General features: G+C 51.8%; 1 protein-coding gene and 1 long non-coding RNA gene across 4 annotated transcripts in view; one reads left to right on the forward strand and one right to left on the reverse strand.

Annotated features, from left to right (window-relative positions):
• LOC125961197 (uncharacterized) overlaps window positions 1-18,616 on the reverse strand; it is a 29,651-nt gene extending 11,035 nt beyond the window's left edge. For all 3 annotated transcript variants that reach the window (XR_007471568.1, XR_007471570.1, XR_007471569.1), the window contains exons 1-3: window positions 18,483-18,616; window positions 9,045-9,152; window positions 7,759-7,902 (exon numbers count right to left, since the gene is read on the reverse strand). This is a non-coding gene — a long non-coding RNA (uncharacterized LOC125961197). The remainder of the gene's footprint in view (window positions 1-7,758; window positions 7,903-9,044; window positions 9,153-18,482) is intronic.
• On the forward strand, window positions 1,371-18,484 carry DIPK1C (divergent protein kinase domain 1C). The gene is made up of 4 exons (XM_004280030.3): window positions 1,371-1,577; window positions 10,362-11,036; window positions 13,775-13,939; window positions 18,219-18,484. Exons 1-4 carry the CDS (start codon window positions 1,386-1,388, stop codon window positions 18,417-18,419), a joined length of 1,233 nt encoding a protein of 410 aa, XP_004280078.2. The 5' UTR covers window positions 1,371-1,385; the 3' UTR covers window positions 18,420-18,484.
• Window positions 18,617-25,772: the final 7,156 nt, after the last annotated feature.

Here is a 25,772-nt window from a genome sequence, read left to right on the forward strand (position 1 = left end):
GGGTGTGCCCTGGGGGGGGGGGGCTGGTAGGGTGGAGGTGGGAGAAACGGTCACACAGAAGGAACTCGAACAGGCACTACTGTTACCAGCCAAGTGATCCCCAAATCCCAAGTGTCTGTTGCATTAGGGAATAGCTGCGGTGTACCCAAAGTGTTCCTGAGGGCTGAGCATTTGTTAATTGGATGCTTCATAATTCCTGGAGAACTTCACCAGTGGGCCACGAAACTGAAAGCTAAACCGGCAAGCTGCAGAATAGACAAGGTTAAGAAGCCAGTTCCTCAGGGATGATTACAGGATGCTCCATCAGGCTGAGAGGAATTCCTGTTAGTCCCTCACTGCGGGTGGAGGGTGGGAATATGTGAAATTTAGGTGCAGGGCGGTCAGGTAAGGCCTGACCTCCTGGGACGGGCTGGCTGTACAACAGGCCTTGAATAAGCTTTTGTTGAGTGAATGCAGGAGCGCGGGCAGCTTTCAGAGGCCTTGGCTGTGACAGTTCCCCCGCCCTGGCTCTCCGTTTAGGGGAGAAACGCTTTTAGGGAGCGGAGGGCAGCTGGGGTGCGGTCAGAGAGGGCTGGAAAGAACCAGGGGCAGCTCTGAAGGCCGGGGCTCCTGCGTACCTCATACGACGACTGCGACGGAACGTGGAAGCCTGCTCCCCAGAGGACGTTGCAGATACACAGAAACACAGGTTTAGATACATTCAGTGAACGACTCCTCCTCGCCAGGGGGAAGGGAAACGTTTAAAGAGTGCGGCGCTTTTTCACCCCTGGCAAGGACACCCTGGAGTTTTTGGCAGCCTGGGAGACGGCGGTGGGATTCAGGAGCTGCCTGGGAAGGGCGGGCGGGGGCCGCCACGACATTCCCAGACTGTCCCGGACCCCCGACTCAGGATCTCACCCCGGGAAGCGCTCGGAGGAGACCCAAGTGGGGGGATGGGGGGTCAGGGCTGCAGCCGAGGGCGCCCAGGGGTCCGAGGGGCGGGGGTCTGTAAAAGAGAGTGCAGGGCGCCGAGCAGCCGCCCGGAGAAGGGGCGAGAGCTTGTCTTCAGGGGAGCCAGGAGTCTAAACGGGGCGAGCCTGAATCTACGCAGAGTCGGTACCAGGAAGGAGCTGGTCTTCCTGGGGAAAAGGTGCAAAAAAAAGTGCAAACGGTGGCGGGGTGCGGCGGGCGGAGCAGGGCGTCCCGCGCGCGGACACCCACTGAACCCCGGCTGCTCGGGCGGGCGCGGGTTGTTGCCGCGGGACACCCCCCCTCATCCCCGCCCCCCAGGACGGGCCGGGCGCCCGCGCTGCCTCTCCCCCGCGCCCCTCCCCCGCCGGGCCGCCGAGCCCAGACGCCAGCGCGGGGCGCAGGGCGCGGGGCGCTGGGCGCGGGGCGGGCGGGCCATGGCGCGGGCGCGGGCGCGGGCGGCAGGCTCGCGGGGCCGGCCCGGGTGGTGCGGGCGGGGCGCGCTGCTGGTCTGCGTCGCGTGGACCGCGGGTTGGGTGCTGGCGGCCGCGCTGCTGCTCCGCGCGCACCCGGGCGTCCTCTCCGAGCGCTGCACCGACGAGAAGAGCCGGCGCATCCTGGCCGCGCTGGTAGGTGTCGCCGCCGCCGCACTGCCCCGCGCCGCGCGCCCCGGAGGCAGGGCTCGGACACCCTCCGCGGGCCCCGGGAGCCGGGGACTTGGGCACGGCCGTGGACCGAGGGGAGGGGACCCGGACACGGTGTGTGGGATGCGGTCTCCATCCCGGGAGTCCTCCGTGCGCGGGCGGGGATGTCTCCCCCCGTTTCGCCCAAATTGGTCCTTTGTCCCAAGAGAGTCTTCCTGCCCGACTGCTCTCCCGCCGCCCCCAGCCCGCGCTCCTAAAGCAAGTGTTCGGGTCTGTTCCCAGTCTCCCGACTCGGACAGCGGGGCTCGGGGCGCGGGCCGCTGAGGGCTCGGGTCGGGGAGCCCACGCCCCTGCCCCTGGACTCGCCGTTCGGTCGCTCAGCCGCTGTTCGGCGAGTCCAGCCTGGGCTGCACCTCGCCGAGCCCCATGCAGACGGCTCGTAGGGCCCGGCCCCCGCCTCGCTGCGCCCCAGAGCCGCTGCTCTCCCCGGCGCGGTCTGCGGGACCCAAGACAGAGCGCGTTCAGGCGAACGGAGCGCGAGGGAGGCGGTCGGACCCTGGGGTCCGAGCGGGGTCTCCGGACAGGGGAGGGCCTGGGGGCTCCATAGCTGAGCCCGGCAATTAGGGAGAGAAAGAAACACCTGGGCTTGCAGGCTGCTGCTGCGCGCTCTGGGCCCCAGAGGCGCATTAGTTGATTCCGAACGCCGGCTGCTCTTTGGTCTCTCTGTTTGGTTCGGAAGATGAGGCGCATTAGGAGACTTGGATAAAGGCAGGAATCCCTAAAAGGAAGGCCAAGGTGAAGGTAATGGCAACTATTGTTACATTGATTGAGTGATTACTCACTTCCTAAAATACTGACCATCTCAGTATTTGGTGTGAAAAATGATCTATTTTCTAAGAGATCTTCAAGAAACTCATGGGAAGTTTTCAGTCCAATTGCTTACATCTGGGTGAGCCTTCTGAGATTGTAGGTTTTCAAAACGTGGTAGCATAAAGGCTTTCACGTAAATGATTTTTTTAAAAAGTGAGCTTGGAAAAACTAAAGGAATGAGGTGAAATGGACAAGCTACACCAAACCATTTTCCCTAATTGAGTCTGACGTGTCCTCATGAATTGATCATAACGTTGGTGAGATACTCATCGATTCCCTCCATCCTATCTATCAATAATCTATCCATTTATCTGTTCATTGTTACACTGACGTTCTATCAAGTTTTCTTTAAGTTACAAGAGCTCATTGATTTTCCTCAATAACTCCTCTAAAAATTCCTTTCACTGATAAAGATTTTTTTCCCTCTGTTTTGGGGAGACTGATTGACTAATTATAGTATAAAATGAATAGCTTGGCCAGGATGACTACCCATGTACCAAAAATAATATAGTAGTCTTTTAGATTAAAATAAAAAACAAACACTATTTTTTCATTTCTTTACCTTTGGTTAAGTGAGAGAAAGCCTAATGGAAATTAAATAGCCTAGTATAACTTAAGTCATTGCTCATCATAACTTTCCCAGCATTCCAGCTCATAAATTAAAACCAATTCTGTTTGGAGGCTGAACCCACATATCTCCTGTGGCAGCCAATCTTTTCTGTTGCCAAAAGAACAATCTGAAATACCATGTCTGTCTGTCTGCCTGAAGTTCACCTGACCAGTTCTCGATGACCTGCTTTTGCGGGGAGCGTCATTTGGAGGCCCCCTTTGAGGCCGCCATTTCTCACGCTCTGCTCAGGACCTGACTTTCCCTTTCTACCTTCTCCATTCTGGATTTGCTGGCGGGGACCCCACACAGCACCGTGGCTCCCTTTCACCGAGGACACTGTGAACTAGACTGAGGTTTGAATAGGACCCCAGTCTCCACATCCTAGACTCTGCCGGGCCCTGGCGGCCACGCAGAGGCTGGCATTGTGGCACTGTGGCCTCCCAGGACTGAATCGAGCCTCTGTCTCTCAGCTCCGCCGGTCCTTTCAATTCATTCTGCCTGGCTTTTATCCTTAATAATAAAACTGGCTGTTATTTTTCTGACCGGCCTCCAGACTCTCATTAGCTTTCACTCTGAATCCCAGAGCACCAAAGGAATAGCCGCAGCTGAGCCAGAGGGAACCCCTTTCCCTTGGGCAAAGCCAAGGGAGCTGTGAACCTCTGAGCACGTTCCCGGGCCCTCACGCCAGGCAGGTGGAGAATCTGAGGATGAAGCTGAGGGGCTGGTTAGGAGCGGGGAGTCATGGGCGCTGGGCCCCCCCCGAGCCTCACCCCACCTCTGGAGGGGGCCCCGCACACTCCAGTCTCAAGAGAGAGTGTTGGAAGAGCCAACTGGATTGGTTCCAGAGTCGAGCCCAGGTCTTCCAGCTTCAGAATTTTCTGGGCAGACGGCAGCCCCCCTTTTTCCTGCAGCTTTTCAGCTCATTCCGTAATCAAGACATCTCTGTGAGGTTTCCAGAGCCCCACTTTCCCAGGGAACCGTGTCAGCAGGCTGTGCCAGGCTGACTAGCGTTGGGTCTGACCGTTCACAGGCCCGGCTTCCGGTTCTGCAGGCAGAGCGCCTCCCAGGGCGGCGGGGACGTATGCTGCGGGTGCCCGCTGAGGCTCACTCGGGGCAAGCTCTGTGCTAAGTAGTTTTACACGTATTAATTCATTTAATCTCAGCCTCTGCGGGGTACGTACTTTTACTCCTCCCATTTCACAGATGGCGAAACTGAGCCCCAGAGAGGTGAAGTAACTTGTCCCGATTCACACGGTTACTGTGTCGTGGAGCCAGGATGTGACTCTGATAGTAGAGACCCCGTGACAGAACTGGCTCCTCCAATACTGAAAACCATAAGTAACTAACAACTGGGCATACTTAACCCTTCTATAGCACATCACTTTCAAAGCATCTCAAAAAGATTCCCACAGACTCTCTGTTATTCAGAAGGTTTAAGTCCCTTCCGGCTGGTTAGGTCTTGATGTGACTTAACTTGGTTGCCTACATCTGGGATTTCTTTTTAACAGGGCAGGCTTATCTTTCTTTGCTCTGATAGAAACCCAAGGTCCCAGTGGGACTACAGCATCCAGGGCACATACCCAGAGAGATTTTATAGCAGGGACTGACTCTGCTTTCCTGCGTGCTTTGGCCACGTATGTGATGTCTATCTTCTAAGCTGTCCAGGGGCAAGAAGGCTTGCAGAGTGGCCTGGCTAATTGCTCTGAGGTTCTGCAATGCACAGCGTGACTGCTCCATGAAGGAATTCCACCGTGAGATATAAGGGCTGCTAACCGCATAGGAACTTAATTCTCCTTAAAAACAAAAACAAACACACAAAAGAAAACCCAGCCCTTGGGCATGACCTCTGAGACCCTGTCACCGGTTTCCCAGACTAGAGAGGACAGGTTTTGTTTTTGCCTGAGAACCGAGATACAAGCCAGAGAGGGAGGTTCTAAGTAACCACCACTGAGAACACTTTCTACAAGAACTGGGGCTGCTGGGAGTGTGCGTTTGCACACAACCTATAAGAAATATGAATTCGCTTTGAGTTTCATTAATTTTTAAAAAATGCCAGTTAACTATAATGAGACTTTATTAACTTGGTTTTTTTCCCAGCTTATCTTAAAATCTGATACCTGTGGATTTTGTATGCACACACATTTGGGTACAGAAATGTACCTGTTCAAGATGGCAGTCAGGGCCTCCTCATATCCAGAGGAAAGTGATTTTATTTTTAAATGGAGTTAAAAGTACATTACTTCTATTGAGTTTTAAAAAATTAGCTACCTCAATAAGACATGCTGCTAATAAGATAATTTCACTCTTGTCTCTAACATGATGACACTGCTTAACTAGCTTGTAAACTTGTAATCTGTAAATTTACTGGTTTTTAAAAGCCGAGCTAAGTCTTTCTCTGAGTTTAGCAAGCACAGGCATGCAAAAAGATCCTACAGAACTCACTGGAACTCTGGTAACCAGAAGAGCCACAGTGGATGAATTTTACATTCTGTATCAGAAGAGCAGGGACTGATGTGCCAAAAAGGCTTCATCACAAAGGGTGACGACAAAGAGCAGCTCTGCACTAGCTACCCCTGCGATCTCCCGTGACAAACGAGGTAGCCGGGGCACGGAACGTTAGGTCAGAAACCTAGGACAACACCTCCAGTAGCTGGTGGCCCGGCAGGGCTCTGGGCGCCCAGCGCCACTGCCCACCCTTCCTGATCAGCAGCTTCCCTGCAAGCTGCCAGCCATCTGGAGGTATGCCTATACCTCAGCATGCTGACCTTCAGAAAAAACAGCCAAAGGTAACGTTCCCCTCCAAAATCAGCAGACTATATGCCAAATGTCCTTGCAACCCCTGTTTGGAACTGCCTTCTCAATTTGCAGGGGCAAATCTCGTACGGGTTCGACTTGAATTCGACTTCATCGACGCGGTACAGTTTCGTAGAAAACACCACGCTGTGGGGAGCCAGCGGGGGCAGGGGATGGTACGGAGGCTCACGGGGGTTATTTAATGGAACCTGGGGCCGAGGAGACAAGAATTCCCACTGGCAGGTGGGGCGGCCTCCCAGGGAAGGTGGGTCCGACCCTTGCAGGGGGCAGCATTCTGTCAGGTGGAGACAGAGCAAGTGGCGTTTCTGGCAGGACGCCCAGTCCCTGACGCACGGCACTTGCTCTGACCCTGCCCTGTGCTCCCCTGAACTGTCCAGTTCTGTGAACACTCGAGCGACTTCGCATCTGTGGGTTCCTCGGCAGGTCATTCCCTGCTCTCTCCCTCCTGGTCCGCTAGGCAGACTCGCAATTCATCTTTCAAAACTGAGCTCGGGTGCATCTCTCCAGAAAGAAGCCTCCCCAGCCCCCTGCCTTCTAATGACCAGGGCTGGAGGGAACTAGAATTCAGAGACCACCAAGTCCTCCGCACCCATGACCTTGGTTGACCTTTACAGGTCTCCCACGACACAGTGTCATCATCCCATGTTACAGACTTGGAAACAAGCCACAGGCCAGCAAGAGGCTGAGCCCAGAGGCAAACCCAGCTGGCCCCAAAGCCAAGCCTGGCCATGTGCCTTTCTTGCTTACACTCCACTGTCATTTGAGGAGTCTGAAAGGCAGCCACTTCGTTCTGTGATGCCTGAGCCTGAGCCCGGCACCTGTAGCTGGATCGTGACTCAGCTCACACACAGCACTGTTAGCTGGAAGGTGGCTGGGTGCGCCCGAGGCAGCTTGCCCACGGCCACTCCCTGCCCCCGGGGTGTGGAGTGGGCTTCTGGGCCCACAGGTGTCTCTCATGGCCAGTGACAATTTCGGCCGCAGTTCCAGATGAGGAGAGTGAAGGCCCTGGGCAGTCACAGCTGACACCCTCGGCACTCCCTGCTCTCCGGCAGTGGCCCAGCCAGGGCCCACACCCCTATCTCGCCCTCCCCATGCCTCTCCCCTCGGCCCAGCACAGCAGGATTCTGAAGCTCGCAGCTCAGGACCCACCTCCTCCTACCAAACTCGATTGTATCATCTGCTTTTCTTTCTTTTCCAGTTCTGTTCTGTCCTTCATACAAAAACACCTTTGATTAAACTACAAATTTGATGACACTCTAAAAAGGATTATGGAATTGAATTAAACCATTTTGGATATACTCAAAGGGCTTAGGGGCTTTATAAGGCAATCAAGAAATAAATGTTGGGCTTCCCTGGTGGCGCAGTGGTTAAGAATCCGCCTGCCAGTGCAGGGGACACGGGTTCGAGCCCTGGTCCGGGAAGATCCCACATGCTGCGGAGCAACTAAGCCCGTGCGCCACAACTACTGAGCCTGCGCTCTAAAGCCCGCAAGCCACAGCTACTGAAGCCCGTGAGCCACAACTACTGAAGCCTGCGCACCTAGAGCCTGTGCTCCGCAGCAAGAGAAGCCACTGCAATGAGAAGCCCACGCACTGCCACAAAGAGTAGCCCCCATTCGCCGCAACTAGAGAAAGCCCACGTGCAGCAACAAAGACCCAACACAGCCAAAAATAAATTTATAAAAAAAAAGAAAGAAAGAAATGTTGCCTTTTCTTGTCGGGCTTGTTACCGAGATGTGAAACTCTGTAAATACCAGATAAAATAGAACAGAGCTGCAGCAGGTAAAATGAACAGCCCACATTACTTCCGTCACTCACACCTTTTTTTACTCTTGGGAGTCTCAATCATTTAAACCTTGCATTCCCACCTTACCTCTAAGATTACCCTGAAAGGTCTCAGAGGAACCGGAATCAGCTGATGCTTTCTTCCGAGGCACCGTGATATGGAAGCAATTCCAAGCAGAGAGAGTCACTCAGAGGGTCCTGATCCTTTGATGCTCCTCTTACGACCCCACGCCTTGGAAAGAGGTACCAGGATGAAAAGTAAAAGGATGGCATTTCACCAAAATGGTGTTCAGTTAAATTGCAAGATGTACACAGCATCAAGTGTGTTTAAAACAGTTTCATGGGTGTTTATTAATACAGCTGCATTATGGTTGTCTGTTTTCCAAAGACAAAAAGCGAGCCCCAGGCAAACAGGGTGCACTCCCAGACTCCAGGATCGGGACCATCGCATGCATCTTTGGGTTTGGCAAGCGTGACATCCCCACCACCCAATACGGTGCGGTGCCGAGATCTAACGCGGCAAAGGAGAAGCAGCTTGTGGGAGCCCCTCAGCAGGAAGCTGGGGGGTCAGGTCTGTTGGCTTGTCTTGGTCCTTTTGGGCTGTTGTCCAGTTACTGCCTGAAACGGTCCCTGAAATCCAGATACTTGTTTTAAGAACAGGGAGTATATCTTTTTTTTTTTTTTTTTTTTTTTGCGGTACACAGGCCTCTCACTGTTGTGGCCTCTCCCGTTGTGGAGCACAGGCTCCGGACGCGCAGGCTCAGCGGCCATGGCTCACGGGCCCAGCCGCTCCGCGGCATGTGGGATCTTCCCGGACCGGGGCACGAACCCGTGTCCCCTGCATCGGCAGGTGGACTCTCAACCACTGCGCCACCAGGGAAGCCCAGTATATCTTTTTAATGAGCGTTTTGGTTATATGCTTTCAACAAGCCACTGAGAGTATTTATAAAGATCCACAATCCCTTATCCAGTGCTCTGCGGCCAGGCCTGTGTTAGAATTCACACTGTTTGGGGTGTTAGATAATATGCAGCATATATATACCTTCTATTTTGCATATGAGGCAGCACCCGTAATCAGACAAATCCAGCTGATGAATAACTCTGCAGCAAAGTATATGCAAAGTCACAGATCAAATACATTCAGACCATAAAGAGGCTCTCATCTTTTCAGTCGGATTTGACACTCCATGAGGGCGAATGAGTCGTGGAAAAACTTGTAGTTTTCAGAGCTTTTTGGATTTGGGGATTATTCACATATCCAAGCATTGGAGGTGTATTTTCTGACTTGAAGGAGCTGTACATAACCTCCTTGGAGTTACTAAAGCCGAGCAGCACAGAACCACCAGAGAGTCTGGCCAGCGTATAATTACATACCTGACCTGCCTCTGCCCACGTGGGAGGAAGATGCGTCTGGGGGGAAACAGGTGGAGTCAGGAAATAGGCTCAACCCCTAATAAACGTGGGTCCAGAGGTTTAGGTTTCCTGAAAGAGATAAAAAAGAAAGAGAACAGAATAATAATCCTCCCTTTCAATCGGTTTCACACTGCCATCTCCTGCTCCCCCTCTAGCAGGTCTGAAGGGCAGGGCCTGGCTGGACTGTATTCTTAGCACGGATGCTTGCAGTGTCGTGGTGGGGTCACCAGGTCCCCCGTGTGGCAGGAGGGCCTAAGAGCCTGACGTTTAGGAGAAGTTCCCCATTTCAGGGTCCCTGAGTGCCTTCCTCGCCACCCCCAGGAACCAAACACCCCCCACTTCTGGGATTTACCCTGCAGGGCTCCTCTTCTGCAGGCGCCCAGTGCCTGCCCTGCCAGCCACGAGGCCTCTCCTGCCTCCTGTTTCCTGCAGTGGGCTCTCCAGACCCCGCAGTCCCCCAGAGCCTGCTGGCCTTATAGCCATACCACTTCCCGGCGACCACATGGGTGCAAGGAGAGGTTCTAGAGGAAGGGCCATTCCTGGGGTCGCCGGGGACCCACCTCCCGAGGTCTGGCTGACCTGTACTTGACCGGGGGTTGAAAGCTCTCTGGGTGACCCTGACGTGAGGCCAAGAGTTGGGAACCACGGGCCTGGCCCAGCCCTTTCGCTGACAGTCAAGGAAACTGAACGCAGCTGCCAAAGGCCTTTGCCAGCATCACCCACCTCAGCTGGAAGTGGGGGAGGGCAGAGACCTGCTTCCTAAGACCTGGGCCTGGGCCTGATGGAGAACAAACTTGAGGCACTCTTTCAAGTCTTTTTTTTTTTTTTTAACTTAAATGTATTTATTTATTTTGGCTGCGTTGGGTCTTCCCTGCTGCGCATGGGCTTTCTCTAGTTGCAGCAAGCGGGCTCAGTAGTTGTGGCACACAGGCTTCAGTAGTTGTGGCTCACGGGCTTCAGTAGTTGTGGCTCGCGGACTCGAGTGCAGGCTTGGTAGTTGTGGCGCACGGGCTTAGTTGCTCCGCGGCATGTGGGATCTTCCCGGACCAGGGCTCGAACCCGTGTCCTCTGCGTTGGCAGGCGGACGCTTAAGCACTGCGCCAGCAGGGAAGCTCTCAAACCTTCGACTTCATAATTCCTCTCTGACCCGAGTAGCCTCGTGGTTCACTCTGGTGAAGATGGTCTGCACAGCTGTTAGGAGCGTGCTGGGTGCGGGGACCAGCCTTGTGTCTATTCGCTGCCCCTCCGCGGTGTAACCGACTGTCCCCTTCCTTCCAGTGCCAGGACTACCGGGGCGGCGCACTCGGCGGAGACCTGTGCGAGGACCTGTGCGTGGCGGGGCAGCTACGGTACCGGCGCTGCCTGTACTACGAGCGGGGCAAGAAGGTGCTGCAGGCTGACTGGCGCGGCCGGCCTGTGGTCCTCAAGTCCAAGGAGGAAGCCTTCTCCAGCTTCCCGCCGCTCGGCCTCCTGGAAGGCCAGCCCGAGGCCGGCGGCCAGGGCTTCCCGGAGGCAGAGCTCCTCCTGCTGGCGGCCGGGGAGGTCAAGAGCGCGCTGGGCCTGGAGCTGGCCGAGGGCGGCCTGGGGCGGCTGGGCCTGGGGCGGCGGGGGCCCCGGCTGCGGGGTCAGCTGGCCAGCCTGTGGGCGCTGCTGCAGCAGGAGGAGTTCGTCCTGCTCAGCCTGCTGCGGGGCCGCAGCCCGCACGCACCGCCCGTGCTGGGCTCCTGCGGCCACTTCTACGCCGTGGAGCACCTGGCCGCGGGCAGCCCCCGCCTCCGGGCCCTCTTCCCCCTGGACGGCGCGGCCCGCGGCGGCCGGGCCCAGGCGCGCGCGCTCAGCGGCGTGGCGCTCAGCTTCCTGGACATGGTCCGCCACTTCGAGCACGACTTCTCGCACCGCCTGCACCTCTGCGACGTCAAGCCCGAGAACTTTGCCATCAGGAGCGACTTCACGGTGAGTGGCTGCGGCGTGTGTTTCGCCCGTGGAGGGCAGACTTGGGTCTGGGTGGTCCTAAACGAGGGGGTTTCTGAAATCGGGGGAGACCCTGCAGCGTTATGCAACCTTCTAGCCAGGACAACTCCGACCTGCCAAACCTTCCGAGTGGGAATGAGAGAATTTAAAGAACAGAGGCGCCTGCGCGGTGCCGAACTGGGAGGACGGCCGCTCGCAGCGGGAGGCGTGGTTTGTCGTCCTTAAGGGCTGCTCTGTTTTCTCCAAAGCGACTTCGCGTCTTCTTAGGGCTATTTTGAAAGCAAGCAAATTGTGCAGAAAACAGTCTTCAGGAGACAAGGAGCCTCGGAGGATGAGGAGAGAGGATGGCCTTTGGGGGCTTTTGTACAAAGGCTCCGTAGGGGGACACTGTTTTCAAGGTGTCCATGCTCTAGGATGATGGGCAACTTTTTCTAATACTTTCCTCTGGAGACGTTCTGGTTTCCCTTCTGTGGTTAAGACTTCTAGAGGGACAACTGGCGTTTTGGTGCCTCACACAAGGGAGAATCCTTCCCGGGTGGACACGTCAGCCTCTGCAGGCTCTGCAGAAGGCAGGTGCATTTTATGTCCCATTCCAGGCAGTGCAGGCCTACAAAGAAGGGACCGAGGTGGAGAAGCAGCAGCAGGAGGCCCGGGGCTCCGGGGTGGGATGCGGCCCGCTGTGTTTTAAAAGCAAGCCCTCCAGGTGATTCTGATGCACACTCAGTGTGAGAACTAGCAACCGGCGGACCAGCAGGAGGGTTCCCCCTTTGGTCCGTGTTGCAGTGGGGAAGGAGCGCTGTCCTTCAGGTAACGTGTTAAGAATGGATGACTCGCAGTCATTCACTTTCTCGGGTCCCCCCTTGCAGGTCTTGAGAATCTGTCCGGCGGTTGCAAAAGAACTAGGAAAACATCTTTACTTCTTGCTCCCAGACTGTTGCCAGAAAGTGCTCTTTTCAAACAGATGATGTTTCCTGCTCTAGAGGCACACTTTTCAGTGGAGAACAAAATAATCCTCGTCAATCCGTTCTAGTCTGATGCTAGGACGATGTCTGAAGATGATGCAAATTAGGTAATTTTGTGCAGGAAAAATTTTAGGGTTCTCCCAATGTTATCTAAGAAACCTCAGGCAGGTTTTTCTGTTCATTTTGTTACTGTTCTTATTTTAGGTGCATAGAGTTATGCTTCCAGGAGCTGTAATCCATTCTACAGCACACACTAAAATTAAAACATAAACCTGGCTCTTCCTGGGAGATGAACAGGGAACAATCAGAGCCAGAAGACAGAAGTAACAGGGAGCTGAAATTCCACCGGGGCCCAGGGGAAGCTGGGGAGATGGCCAGGAACTATCAAAAGAAGTGTCTTGTAGCCCCCCAAATAAATTATGAAAGACAACAGACTCATTAGCACAGCCTCATATATTTCTAGTGTATTAACCAGTATAAATAATGAAATGAGCTATTTCTTTTGTCTGAATAATAAGATAGGAAAAATTGATTAAAATGGTAATTTCTGTTTGCAGAGCCTGGATTAGTAATTAGACAAGGCTGTTAAATAGGGAAAAGTTCCCTGTTCTTTGTTTTCATTATTCTCCACATATTTTGAAATAAAGTATTTTTCCCTCCTCTGTTTTACTGGATAATCCCCAAGAAGCTTTACTGCATTCTGGCATCAATCTTGAAGGAAAAAACAGAAACAACAACCTGGGAATGTGCCTCCTGACTTTGCAGAGAACGGAGATGTAAATGAACACTTTTTTGAGACGCTACCAAAGGGAGAAGGCCGATATTTTGAGGTTGATCTGTGAAGGCTTGTGAAATGCCACAGACTCCATTAACCTCATCGAGTCTTCTAATAGCTCTTTAATACCTTGAAGCTATACACGGCTTGATTTGGGCAGAGTCCAGGTTTTCTCAGGTTTGAGCTCATCTTTTTTTTTTTTAAATTCAGGTGGTGGAAGAACATCTGCATAATTTAGACATTATTCTTTTTCTGGTTTTGAAGTCTATTTGGGTTGACGCTAGGAAGATAAATCTGAAATTCCAGGGGCTCATCACATTTTCACGCTGATAGTGGGACTTAGTTTTTGATGCTGCTGGACCAGCGTCCGTATGTATCGACCCTAATTTAAGAACTTTGGCTTTGCCACTCCCTGCACTCCCCCAGCTCCCCACAGCTGGAAACCAGTCACCTCAGGTAACAGACAGCATAAATAGACGACCTACGTACTGCCCACCCCACTCTCACCATCACACCCTCCACCTGTCCCTTGAATGTAGTTTTCTTTTGTTGCTTATATTCATAGGGATAGATTATCTGTGTCTCACAGCTTTTGTGTTCCTGAGCCTTGAATGTCAGAAACCAAAGTGATAAAGCAACAGAAGGGGAAACCAATTCATTTTAAAGATATTTCAGAGATTCAACTTTTAAATCTGAGAAAACTTTTAAAGATGAAAAGTGATACTAGTTCCACATTCTAGGCTTTCACTGGCGACCACAAAGGTCCTTTTTGCAGTTAAAGCCTTGCCATGCCATCTATGCCGGTGGCTTGTATGTCCCCAGCACAACCTGGCCCCTCTTCCCTGCTGGTAGATTTCTGTGACCCCTGAAGTCTGTGACACTTGCACCTGCAAAGGGGAACAGGGCTGGGGTGAAACTGCAGGGCTCCCTCTGTGCTGCGGCCTTGGGGTCCTCTTGAGAGGCGTGTGCTGTTTCAATTACAGGTGGTGGCTATTGACGTGGACATGGCCTTTTTTGAACCTAAAATGAGGGAAATTCTTGAGCAGAACTGCACGGGAGATGAAGACTGCAATTTCTTTGACTGTTTTTCAAAGTGTGATTTGCGAGTGCACAGGTGTGGAGCCCAGAGAACCAACAGCAACCTGCAGGTGAGCAATGCTGCTGTCCTCTCTGGGTGGGGGGGACCCTGTCCTCTCTCCGGGGGGGACCCTATCCTTTCTGCGGGGGGGACCCTGTCCTCTCTCAGGGGGGACCCTGTTCTCTCTGGGTGCCTCTGCCTGCCACACTGTGACATCCCGGTGATGTAGCTGAAGGTCATCACCCTTGCCATGTCACCTGGGCTCGATGTGTCCAGTAAGGGCAGGGATGGTGGGAGACGGGGATCATTTGTTCTTAGTCGTCTACCCCGGAGGTTGTCGGCCAAGTGACCCCATGGGGCTAATGGATGGTGCTCCCAGCACAGCCTTTACTGGGTCCCCCAGAGCCATGGGGACTTGGGTAGCCCTTCTCTCTAGGTCTAATTTCTGCATCTACACACACACACACACACACACACACACACACACACACACACACACACACACAGAATGAGCACCCAGAGACTGATTCACCAAGGATAAATCTAGAAAAAGGGCAAAGCAGTCCTGAAAACCGGCCAAACCAGAGAGGGTGGGCGACCCCACAGATCCGACAGGCAAGGGGTTAGGCCAGCAGGTGGTTAATAGAAGGAGAAAGTGCATGGGTCCCACATCCAGGAGACCAGTGACAAGTAGGAACCCATCCTGGCTTCCAGCTCTAGGATCCAGTCTAGAGTGAGGGAGACCCAGATGTGGGGCTGGAGAACCCTGCACTAGGAAGACATCTCCCCTCTTCCGGCAGAAGCTGTCGGCTCCCGGCCCTCACTCCAGGCCCTCAGGTGGGTGTGGATGAGCTGGGCTCACAGGTGTTGACCACAACCAGGAAGAGGTCATAGCAGGGAAGCTGGGCGCACCTCCACCACCGCTGATCTATGCTCTAGCCTCAGCCCTCCTAGTGTTCCATTCTCCTAGCCGGTACACTCCGCAGTCTCACCTCCACAGCAGTCTGTGTACAATCCTCCAGCCCATAAGGCCAATATAACCCCGGTGCACACCTGGTGATGGGGCCAGAGCCTGAGGCTGAGTCACGCCGGCACAGAGGACTGACCTGGGGAGACCTGGACAGCTGTGTAGTTAACCTGGCGGCCCTGGACCAGGCCGAACAAGGCCCTGGCGCGGCAGCCTCTACAACTTAACGTGGACTCACACCCTCGGTGGGTCTGCAGCACAATCGTTCTTCTCCAGATGTGGGAACAATATGCTTTCACTAGAGCATCAACCACCCTGTGACCTCAAACCACAAAGTGGAAACACTAACACCTGCCGTCTGCAGCATAACTGGAGACTAGGGTTGTATCCTTAATATATAAACGGCTCTTACAGAGCCGTTAAGCGGTGAGAGGTACACACACACAAAACTGGCAAGAGAAGAACATATGACAGATACACGGGAGCTGAAGTGCAGACGGACAGAGAACCTGGAAAATATTTAATCTTACTATTCAAAGACATGCAAGTTAAAACCCAGCGATAATAATTTTTTACCTTTAACTATTGGGAATAGTTGTTAAAATGCTATTAATTAACAGGTGAGGCTTCAGAGAAATCGAGGTAAGAGTCTGTATTGTTAACGTGATTGTGAAATTCTACATCCCTCTGGAGGGTGCATGACTGTTGGAAATACTCTCTTTAGCTGAGCAATTTCATTTGTGCACCTTTTCTGATTCTTGCCTTTGAATAAAGACCTAGAAACGAAATTTCGCTTCCTTTAAGGATATGAGAAAATATGAAGCATTCATTAAGCGAAAACATGCAGGTTACAAATCAGTATTTACCCATGATCTCATTTTCGTTAAGTAGTACGTGATTGGGAAAGAAGATATGAAAACGTCAAAAGCAATTACTTACGGATGATAGGATTACAGATAATTTTTACTTTCTTCCTTTTGCCCTATATTTTATAAATTTTCTACGGTGGTATGTATTACTTTTCTAACTTACACTTTGACTCAAAAAAAAAAAATCCCTGCCCTGCATCAGTTGATTGACAGATCAAAGGAATAGAATTTTTCAAAATTGCAGAAGTATACCTAATGACATATGGGTATTCAGTATGTTATAAAGGCAGCCTCTCAGGCCAGTGAGAGGGAAGCTGGGTTATACAGTGAGTGGTGCTGGTAAAGTGGGTATTCAGGAACAACAAATGATCACATTAACTCCTGGTCCACTCCTTATATCAAACTAAACTTCAGACGGCTCAAATACTTACACCTAAAAAATGGAATCCTGAATGTTCCAGAAAAAACTGGGAGAATTTAAAGTACTACCCTAGAGTTCGGAAGGCCTTTCTGAGTACAGAACAAAGTTCAGAGGCTATAAGAGGAACAACTGACACATTTAACCATTTAAAAAAAATCCACATGGCAAAAACAAAACAAAGTTACAAAAATATGAGCAAATTTAAAGGTTAAATGAGAAAATTGGCAAAATATTTGCAACTGCTCTTACAGACAAGGAGCATAGAGGACAGAGACAGCCCTTATCTGTCTGAGACTCAGACCTGCTGAGACTCACGGCATCCCCCAGCATCGTCCTTGGCTCACGGTAACCCCACATCCCAGGGGCAGCGTCTAGTGATTGGTCAGTGGGGAGGGGGGAAATGCCAAGCCCAGCCCCCTGGCCTCTATAAGGAAAACTCTGTAGGCCATTCCAGTACCAGAAGTTTTCCTTCTCCCTTAGTTCCATGGAAAGATGGTTCCTGAGAACGACCCTCAATAAATCCCTGCATGCAAACCTCCACCTTACAGTCTGCTCCCCAGGAAACCAATCTAAGCAGGGGGTTAATGTCCTTAATATATAAAGAGCATTTACATATCAATATGAAAAAAGTTAACAATCTGATGGAAATGTGGGCAAAGAACATCACCTTGACCACTCACTGGAAAGGAAGCACAGATACTTTCAACCTGATCGATAAGAAGAGCAATACAAATTAAACCATTTTCATTCATCAGTTAAGGGCATTCTTGTCATACGCTGCTATGACAGTGTAACTCGGTACAACTTTTATGGGGTCAATCTGGCAATATCTATCAAAACAACAAATATGCATACCCCTTGGCCCAGAAATTTCATTTCCAGAAATTTAGTCATATGCAAAATGAAAAAGATATCTGCAAGATATCTACTGAAGCATTTTTCATAATAGCAAACGTTAGTGAACAACCTAAATTTCCACCAATAGGGAACTAGCTAAATAATTTATGATATGCATTTGAGGTACAGCCATTAAAACAAATGGAATATCCTTATAAGGACTGATTTGGAAGGCTCTCCCTTATATTTCGTTAAATGGGAACGGAAGCTACAGAACAGTGTGTGCAATATACTCCCATCCATGTAAAGTAAAAGAAAAAGGAAATGCATGTATATTTATAGACTCTCCAGAAGGACATTCATGGGAGTGGTTGCCTCTCAGAGCCAGGAGCCGAGTGTCTGGTTATGAGGAGTGGGATGGAGACTTAAGATTACAGCCTATCTTTTGGGACATTTTCCATGTTTGCCCCTGAAAATGTATTATCAACTCAAAAGAGAAATAAGATAATTTGTTTTTAAACAGAATCCTCAGTCTTGCAGAGGTTGGGAAACACAAGTCAAAATTATAGAAACAGTAGCTCTATAAAATTGAGGCATTTGTTAACTGAGTCTAATATAAAGTGTGACATAGAAAAATGGAGCAGAATATTAATTATGCAGCGCTCCATCCAACAGGGAGGAACCCATGACGGCTGTAAAACAGACAGTGTGTTTAAATGGAGAATTTAAAGAGATTTCAGCCTCGTGAATTTCATACCCAAGGAGAACTAAAGGCTGTGAGATAGTGGCTTAATTTTTACTTCTCCTAAAATAAAACTCTCAAAGACTCCTCAGAAAGAGTCTGCAGCCTTTCCCTTCCAACATACCTTTTTTTCAGTGAGCCTCAAAGTACTATCACGTTTGCATACCCCTCGTCACCAGCGTGTCCTGGGGCCCTCAGGACAACCCTGCCAGGTGGCGATGACTGTCACCGTGACCAACCTATGGATAAGAAAGTGCGCCCTCAGGGGTGCGGTGACGGCGGGGCTGGCAGCCTTGGGCCGTTCCAGGGCCCACTCCTTATGCAGCAGCTCCCGCCTGTGACTTTCTGCTGCAGTGTCCTCAGTCCTTTCTGAGTGTCACCCGGAGCTTCCCCCTCGGCATTTCCACCACACCCGGGGTGGCCTTTTCCCCGCTGGGCGGGTTAGGGTCCAGGAAGGGCCCTTCCAGGAGGTCCCCGGGCCTGAGCTGACCGCCCCCTCCCGCCCTCCCCCAGGTCGTCTGCGACAAGATCCTCCGCCACTGGTTCTCCTCGCCCCGCGGCAGCCCCGCCGTCTCGGCCCCGCTGCGGCGGCAGCTGCGGGCGGCGGTGCTCGAGTGCGCGGCCCCGGGGGCCCAGGGCGCGGCGCCCCGCGTGCTCGCGAAGCTGCGGCGCCTCCTCCAGGCCGCGCTGCGGGAGCTGCGAGAGGACGAGTAGCCGCGGCCCCACGCGGTGAGGGAGCGCGTCTGCGGCGCGGATAAGGGCCTCGGGGACGCTTACTGTGTGCGGAGGGGGCCGCCCGGCGCTGTTCGTCCCACAGCCGCCTCCTCCCTCTGCTCTGAGGAACCCTCCGGGCCTCGCCCGTCACCCCTTCGAAGTGACACAAGGGAGGGGGTCCCAGCGCCGAGTTCTCGGAAGGAGGCTCCGCTGTGCTGGAGCAAGAGCCCCGCCGGCGCCCTGCATACGTCACCACGTCACAGAGCGCACCTGCGTGCGCGCACACGCGGCCGTGAAAGTTGCGCAGGTGTGTGGACGTGTGTGCACGCGTGTGTGAGCGGGTGAGGGTGTGGGCACTGTGCGCCTCCGGGCGGGGAAGGTGCCTTCTCTGGCGTAGCCACTGGCATCGCGGGCCTCGCTAGCAGAGAAGAGTCATCTTGCTTTTGGAATTGAAAACAATAAAAAACCCAAGTCTCATCTCTGGGAGCTGTAGTTTGTACTGGCAAGGGTGTGAAAGCACAGTTTACAGTGTTTTTCATTTTGAGGAATGAATGGATTTTACGGATTGTAATATCGCTTTTAGGGAGCACTTCATCTCTTATCACAGTACATCCTCCCTGGGAGCAGGGTTTGCAGGCTTGGTGAATTCAAGGCAGAGCCAGGGCCAGGTGGCCTGTGCTCAGTGCCTGTCTGTGACCCGGCGCCTCTCTGCCGCTCCAGTGAAGACCAGGCCGCAGGCCCCGTGTCAGCTGTTGGCAGAACTGGTTCCAAGGCGTTCCCGATGCTGTGGCTCTGCTGCAAGAGAGCAAACGGGAGGAAACCGCATGCTGGTCACTCCCCGGGTCGGGCACGTGGAGCCGGCCAGAGGTCTGTCCACCTTGGGGGGGACACAGCCCTAGTCCACATCTGGGGAGGGTGAGAGCTCAGCAAACCACCACAGGCCACCCTCAAGGTAAACCCAGAAAGACGCCAAGAGAGGATTAGGGATTCTGTTGATGGTTTACAAACAGGAGAAGACAAATTAATCTGAAGTTTTAAAATATCACAAATTGACAAATTCCAAGTATTTCTTTTTTCCTTGCCCAAACCCCTTCTGATGCAGACAAAGAGCAATTGCCTATGTGTGCTGGTTCAGCTGCATCTCCACTCGCCCAGAGGAAGGACGTGTGGGGGGTGTAGTCTAAGGCCCCCCAGTTCTAACTCCGTGACTCCCCACACTCTGGTTGGAAGGACCCCTCCCCTCCCCCATCACCACTGGCATTTTCCACATGACTGAATTTCATCAACGGCCTCCTCTAATAAAATATATGAACGACTCACTCTGCCTAGCAGGCAGTAAAAATCCACGTCTGTCACTTTTGTGGCAGAAGTAAACTAAAACTAAAGTTTGAGCACAGGCCCTGGATTAGTAGATTCTAAAAGAAAAAGAGAATTGGCTGCGGTGTTCCCAGCGGAGGCTTGTTGCACCTGAGCTGTGCTATTCGAAGTTGTGTCTGCAGTGGTGAGGGTCTTAACGAGCCTCCGGGCCCTCGGGGCAGGTTCTCTTTCTGAGCCAAAGGTTCCCACGAAGACAGTGAGAAATAGACGGCCAGGGAGGGAGGCGCAGGGGCTTTGCGGTCTGTGCCCTCAAAACAGTCGTCTTTTGCATTGTGAGGGCACATGGGTCTCCTGTGGTTGCCCTGGGGTTACAGCTCTTCCTTGGCCTTTGAGCTAACCGCCCAGGCAGCAGAGGGAAAAGGTTCCTTTTCACTTCAACCAGAATGGAAACAAATGTTTCTGTTTGTCATGCAGGCTGTGCAATATGTAATTACCCAACACAATAGTGTTTTTATTGTTGAAAATTGCAGTTTATTCCTTCCCCTGCATCTGACCACCCATCTCACACACAAACACACACAGACACACACCACGCCCCTTTCCCATCCCACCTGGAGAATTCCCTCTATGGCAGTATCTCTTAGACTGTGGTGAAGTTCAGTTTTTTTTTTTTTTCAATTTTCAAATGCTTGCAAAATAATACTTTTATATAATACAATAAACAAACACTGTATCTGTATTTAATATTTTCAATGTGACAAGTGAGATTCTTTCTTGCTTATCTGATTAAACCACCTTATTTGTAGGGGAAAATGTCTCCCTAAATATTTCTATGTTTTGTTTTAATAACATGCATAGTAGACAAAACACGCTCAGTACCGTGTGGACGGGACTCGAAGAGATTATAAAGTGAGCTCAGCAAGCACGGTTTATTCCTTTTAAAGTTTTATCCAAATTAAAGCAAGTAAGTGCTTTATTCATTTATAAACCCTCATCAGAAGTCAATTTTCACAATTTATCTTAATAAATTACAGTTAAAATGATCTTTTGATGAAATGATTCCAGATTTTATGCCCTGTTGGATTACAGGTGACAAACCTTAACTGCACAGAAATTGTAGGCAGCTCAGGCCACATGCTATGACCGCATGATGCCTGAACTGTTCCACGAGGCATGGACGATGTCAAGTGGCCACAAATGTTTCTAACCCTCCTCTCAGTTCTTATCTCCTCACAGGAAGTGAGCAGCAAGCAGTTCACAGATGTGCCACCTCCAAGAAGTCCTCTAGGCTTGCCTCCCATGGGTCTGCCCCCATGTTCGGCACCAGCCATCTGGGAACACCCAGGACAAACGCCTAGCATTTTAACTTAAATTATTGGAAGAGCAGCTATTTTAAAAACTTGATTTGGAAGCTGTTTTTTGAGCAGCTGGGGTGGGAGAGTTAGGCTGGAAATTTCTGAAACCAAGGAACATAAAGAAACTAACATTTACTGTGCTAGTAACTGCAGTGTAGGGGAAAAACGCCACTCTGGCTCTGTAACATACGTGATTTCTCCCACCTTTTGGGTCCTGAAATCTGTGTTGAAGACGTTGATTCTTGACTTTGGCCTCAATCTTACTCCTTGTGTTTTTCCAGTGGATTGTATTTCATTCCTCATAAAGATCGCTGAAGTGAAGCTTCATGAGAAATCCCATGGGAAAATGTTAAGAGCAGATACATTTGCTGGGCCCACTTTGAGTCCCTTGGTGGGGCACCTGATGGGTGAGGAGTTCCGGTTTTTCTTCCTGTCTTTGGGAGAAGTCTCCATGAGCCCCCTTCTCTCTGCTTCTTCCTCGTGGTGCTCTGGGTTCAGCCTTTCTCCCTTTCCTCTTCTAAAACTGCCATCATCCCCTGTATTTCCCATGAGTCTATGGTATTTTGTTATAGCAGCCTGGGCAGACTAAGAGGACTGCCCTGCCTTGCACGCTGCCCTGGACGCTGTCCTTGACCCTCCCTGAGAGCGGTGGGCTCAGCAGTGCCGGGGTGCGTGGCAGAGAGCCTGCTAGGGTGTGAGCGGAGCAATGCCGGAGCTGCCAGGGTCTCCAACTCCCACTTACCTGTGAGTGCCCAAGGTGCCTCCTGGGCAGAGCTGCTGATAATGGCATTGGCCGTGAAGAAGGGAGCCAGTTGCTCCCCAGTAAGTCTGAGCCAGTGGGAGGGGTGCCTGCGGGAACGGTCTCTCCCTCACCTCCTAGGGCCCGCTTCCCAGTGCAGACAGCGCGGACGCCCAGCTAGCATCTGTGCCTCCGCGTGTTGGGAGGCTCTGACCCTGCGAAGGCCTCCTTGCGCAGCTGCTTTCCTGCAGTGTCCGTTTGCTCTCAGTGCCCTGAGCTTAATGCTTCAGAAAGACACTGTAGCCAGCGCTGTGTGCAGGGATCAGGGAGGTGCTTGTGGCACCTCGTGGTTAAGAAACTAAACTGGGGTATTTGGGCTCACTTGGTTGCTTTGTCCTTTATTTTCCCCAATAGAAACCTGAGAGGAGGAATGGAATGCATTGTAGTTATGAAGCAAGAGTCAGGACAGATGGTCAGTTCTGATGTTCAAGATGTACTAACTTGAGAAGTACACAATTAAAGCATTTACCGAGTCGTTTTATGGAAAGGGATGTGCTTAATGGAAATCACAACTGCCTTGGCAACTGCAAGGTGATTGGTCAGCACATTTCTGGAGAACAAGGAAACAAAGCACATTTAGAGAACTTTCTGGAGAAAAGCACTGTGAGAAACACCCCACTCTTCATTTTTATGTTGTTCCAAAGCAGCTTGTCATCTGGATAGGTTTTCACAAGAGGAGTGAATTCTCTCTTAGCCGCTTGAAATTATTTTCTCTCTTTAGGCCCAGCTTTATTTTATTGCTGTGTGTCAGGATATACAAATTGACCTGGCATTTGAATGAAAGTAAGTACGTGCTTATTGGAAGGCTCCCGAACTTGGAGCCAGAAGCCTGGGGTTAAGGTTCTGGTTCTCATGCTAACTAGTTGTGTAACTTTAGGTGAGGCGATTACCTTCTGCCTCAATTTTCTCACCTGCAAAATGGGACATAAATGTTCTTCAGGGAACTGAATGAGATAAAGTAGGTGAAAGAGTCTGTGAACTTGGCAGGGTAGATTCATGCACAGATGCCAATGTTTCCCTGTAAAAAATACCTGCATTTTCATCCATTTCCTGGCCCATGCTGCTGAAGAGGGCTCCCCAAAGAGCAGGACAGAGCAGAAGAGGGTGGAGGCCGGTGGGGTCTGCTGGATGTGGCCCTTTGTGGGGCTGGCTGGAGCAGAGCTAGGAAAAGGCATTCATTCCTTGATAGGCATAGAAAGCATCTCTACTTACCGCTAGTTTTTAAACTCCCCAAAGTCAGTTTTTCTCTCATCTTTTCAGTTTGCAACTGAAAGAACTCTTTCTCTCGTGTCAAGAGTAAGGCCTGGCTCATAGAAGTCACGCTGAAAGTGTAGCTGGTTACGAGTATGATTCGATCACTATTACAACTTCTACAAAAGCCACTCGTACTGCAACTACGAAGGAGAACTGGCCCCAGACAATCCTGGAGGGAAGAATTCTACTTTGGACCCAGTCTGGCGCAAAGCAGGGTCTCAGTCACAAAATTCTGCTGACAGAGACATTGGAACCTCTGCCACCATGGCAGCTCCATCTGAACGAGATGGGTTGACAGAAAACTGTGGAGTAGTGATTCTCTGGGAGTCGTCCCAGAATCATCTGGAGGCTTCTTCAAAGTGAAAATTCCTGGGTCTGGAATCAGGGTCTCTGGGGCCGAGGCTGCCCCCAGCCCCCATGATTTCCGATGCACCCCAAAAGCTTGAGGATAGCTTCTAAGTCTATCGTTGCGGAGGCCGTTACCAGTTGGCTCCCAGGGGCCTTGGCTGGAGTGTGACGCCTACAGAAGGTCTTTCCTCCAGCGAGCTCCTCTGAGCTGCAGGGCGTTGAGTCAGTTTTTCTACAAAGGATCATCTTTACATAAAATAATGGCCTGCTGACCAATCACTTTTGCATAATAGACACGGAGGTACGACTTCTGTCCTTCCAGCTTCGATTCCTTAACACCAACTGTCACCAGCCCGTTTACCAAACTCCCGACTGCTGGTCCAGAAGCACCGCGCCCTGGCCCTTCAGCTGCCTGTCCTGGCCCTTCAGCTGCCTGTCCTGGCCGAGGAGGTGCCGCTTTGTCCCCGTTTCGTTGGGAAGCGCCCCCTCTGACCGCTCCTTGCTCCCTCCCTCTCACAGCTCTAAGAGAATGCCCCTTGTTCAGGGCCAGGACAGAAAATGTGCAGCCACCCACGCGCTGTGTGATTGCTAGCTGAGAAAGGTTCCCCCCACTCCACTGAGATCGTGCTAACTCACTTACTCTCTCTCACTCCACCTTTGTTGCCGAAGCTTGACGTGCCCTGAAAGAAATCTCTGGCCTGGGACAAGCAGAGTCTAGGACACTTACCAGCTGTCACATTTAAAAACACATCTCAAGAAACTGCATGACTGTTTTCAATGGCTGTGGAAGGGTTCTCCCTGGTTGCTTTGGCTCCCCTTCTTCTTAGCAGGACCACGTTTCCTCCCTCACATTTCTGAAGACTGTGGGCGTTTTGATTTGGTTTTCCAGTGGTGATGATGAGAAACTCGGGGCCATTCATCCCTTCTCACCTGTTCCTTTCCCGCACAGGGTACCTGTGGGTGTTCTAGAAATATCTGCCTATCTGGAGAGGACCTGGCTGACCTGGATCCTCGCCTTCCTTCAAACCATGTCTTGCAGGCACCGCAGGGTTTCAGAGCTGGAAAGAGTGGGCTAGGCTCTGCTCGTTAGCAGTGCTTCGTAGTGCGTCATCACACTGCTTCCCCGAACGGAAGGCAGCGTATCATCCCCAAACCTCCTTTCTCCAGACTCTTCGGCACTTTCAAAACTTCATTCTTTGCTACTGTTCTCCTTCTCTCTAAGCACTTTTCCTTTTATCCTCTCCAGCCTCCTGACAGGCCTTTGAAGGCAGGGAGAAGAAACTGGAGACGTCTAACAAGGAGGCATGTCATTCTGAGAAAGCTACAAAAGTCTCCAAATTAGTGCTTTTTGAATCAATACTTTGACTCACTATAAAGAATTCCTGCTTACCTTCTGCTCCTGCCACATCTTTAATCTTGCTGTTTCCTCTGAAAATACTTGCTGAACCCCCTGCAAGCCGGCCTTCCCCAGAGCCCCCCGGGACCCTGGGCCCTGTGGGTACTCTGCTGTGCAGAGACCAGGGGACTCGGGGGCTGCCCTGTGAGGGGCAGCCTCTCTGTGGGCGGTGGGGCTGGGTCCCCGGGAGGGGAGGGGAGACCGCATCCCACGAGCACAGCTTCTCGGGGTCAGGGCGCTTGCAGCAGCAGAGGGGCCGAGGGGCCCTCTGGTCCCTCGTCCTTGCAGAGAGTCCTGGTCCACGGGTGTTAACGCTGTAGGCTTTCAGTTCCAGGAGGGCAAAGTACAAAGCGTTTACAGGCAATTCTGATTTATTGCGTTACTTTCCCACATGTTCTGTGCAGTTCTGTGCACCTGGGACCTCGCCTCATACCCACACGTTTTCCTAAAGGAGGCCAATGTCTACAGCAACGCTTGAGAAAGAAAGAGGCAAAGAGCAGGCAGGAACGTGTAGCTCGGACTTGACAAGTAAAATCGATGCACTCCATAGGTTCTTTTCTTGTGGTAAATATACATAACATAAAATTTACCATTTTCAGGTGTACAGTTCAGTGGCATCATGCACACTGACGATGCTGTATGACCGTTTCTGTCTGCAAATTGAGACTCGTGCCTGCTCTGGGGCTGCTGGGCCGAGGCAGTGTGGACCCTGGCTTGGTGGGGACTCTGCACACAGCAGTGGCTCCTGTGACCCTCCCTGACACCCACTGTAGAGCAGGGTCCCGCGCCATGTGGGGGCTCTGCGAACATGGGCTTATTTAATTCTCATCTCAACACTGAGGCTGGAACGAGCTCGTGTTAGAGATGAGAGAACAATATGTGAG

The sequence above is a fragment of the Orcinus orca genome, chromosome 15 (genome assembly GCF_937001465.1).
Source record: "Orcinus orca chromosome 15, mOrcOrc1.1, whole genome shotgun sequence".
Classification (NCBI taxonomy): Eukaryota; Metazoa; Chordata; class Mammalia; order Artiodactyla; family Delphinidae; genus Orcinus; species Orcinus orca.

Excerpts from the sequence above, each read along its gene's own strand:
- DIPK1C (XM_004280030.3), top strand. The coding sequence starts at position 1,386 with ATGGCGCGGGCGCGGGCGCGGGCGGCAGGCTCGCGGGGCCGGCCCGGG. Across the intron at positions 11,037-13,774 it reads CCATCAGGAGCGACTTCACG|GTGGTGGCTATTGACGTGGA; the intron begins GTGAGTGGCTGC and ends TTTCAATTACAG. Across the intron at positions 13,940-18,218 it reads GAACCAACAGCAACCTGCAG|GTCGTCTGCGACAAGATCCT; the intron begins GTGAGCAATGCT and ends GCCCTCCCCCAG.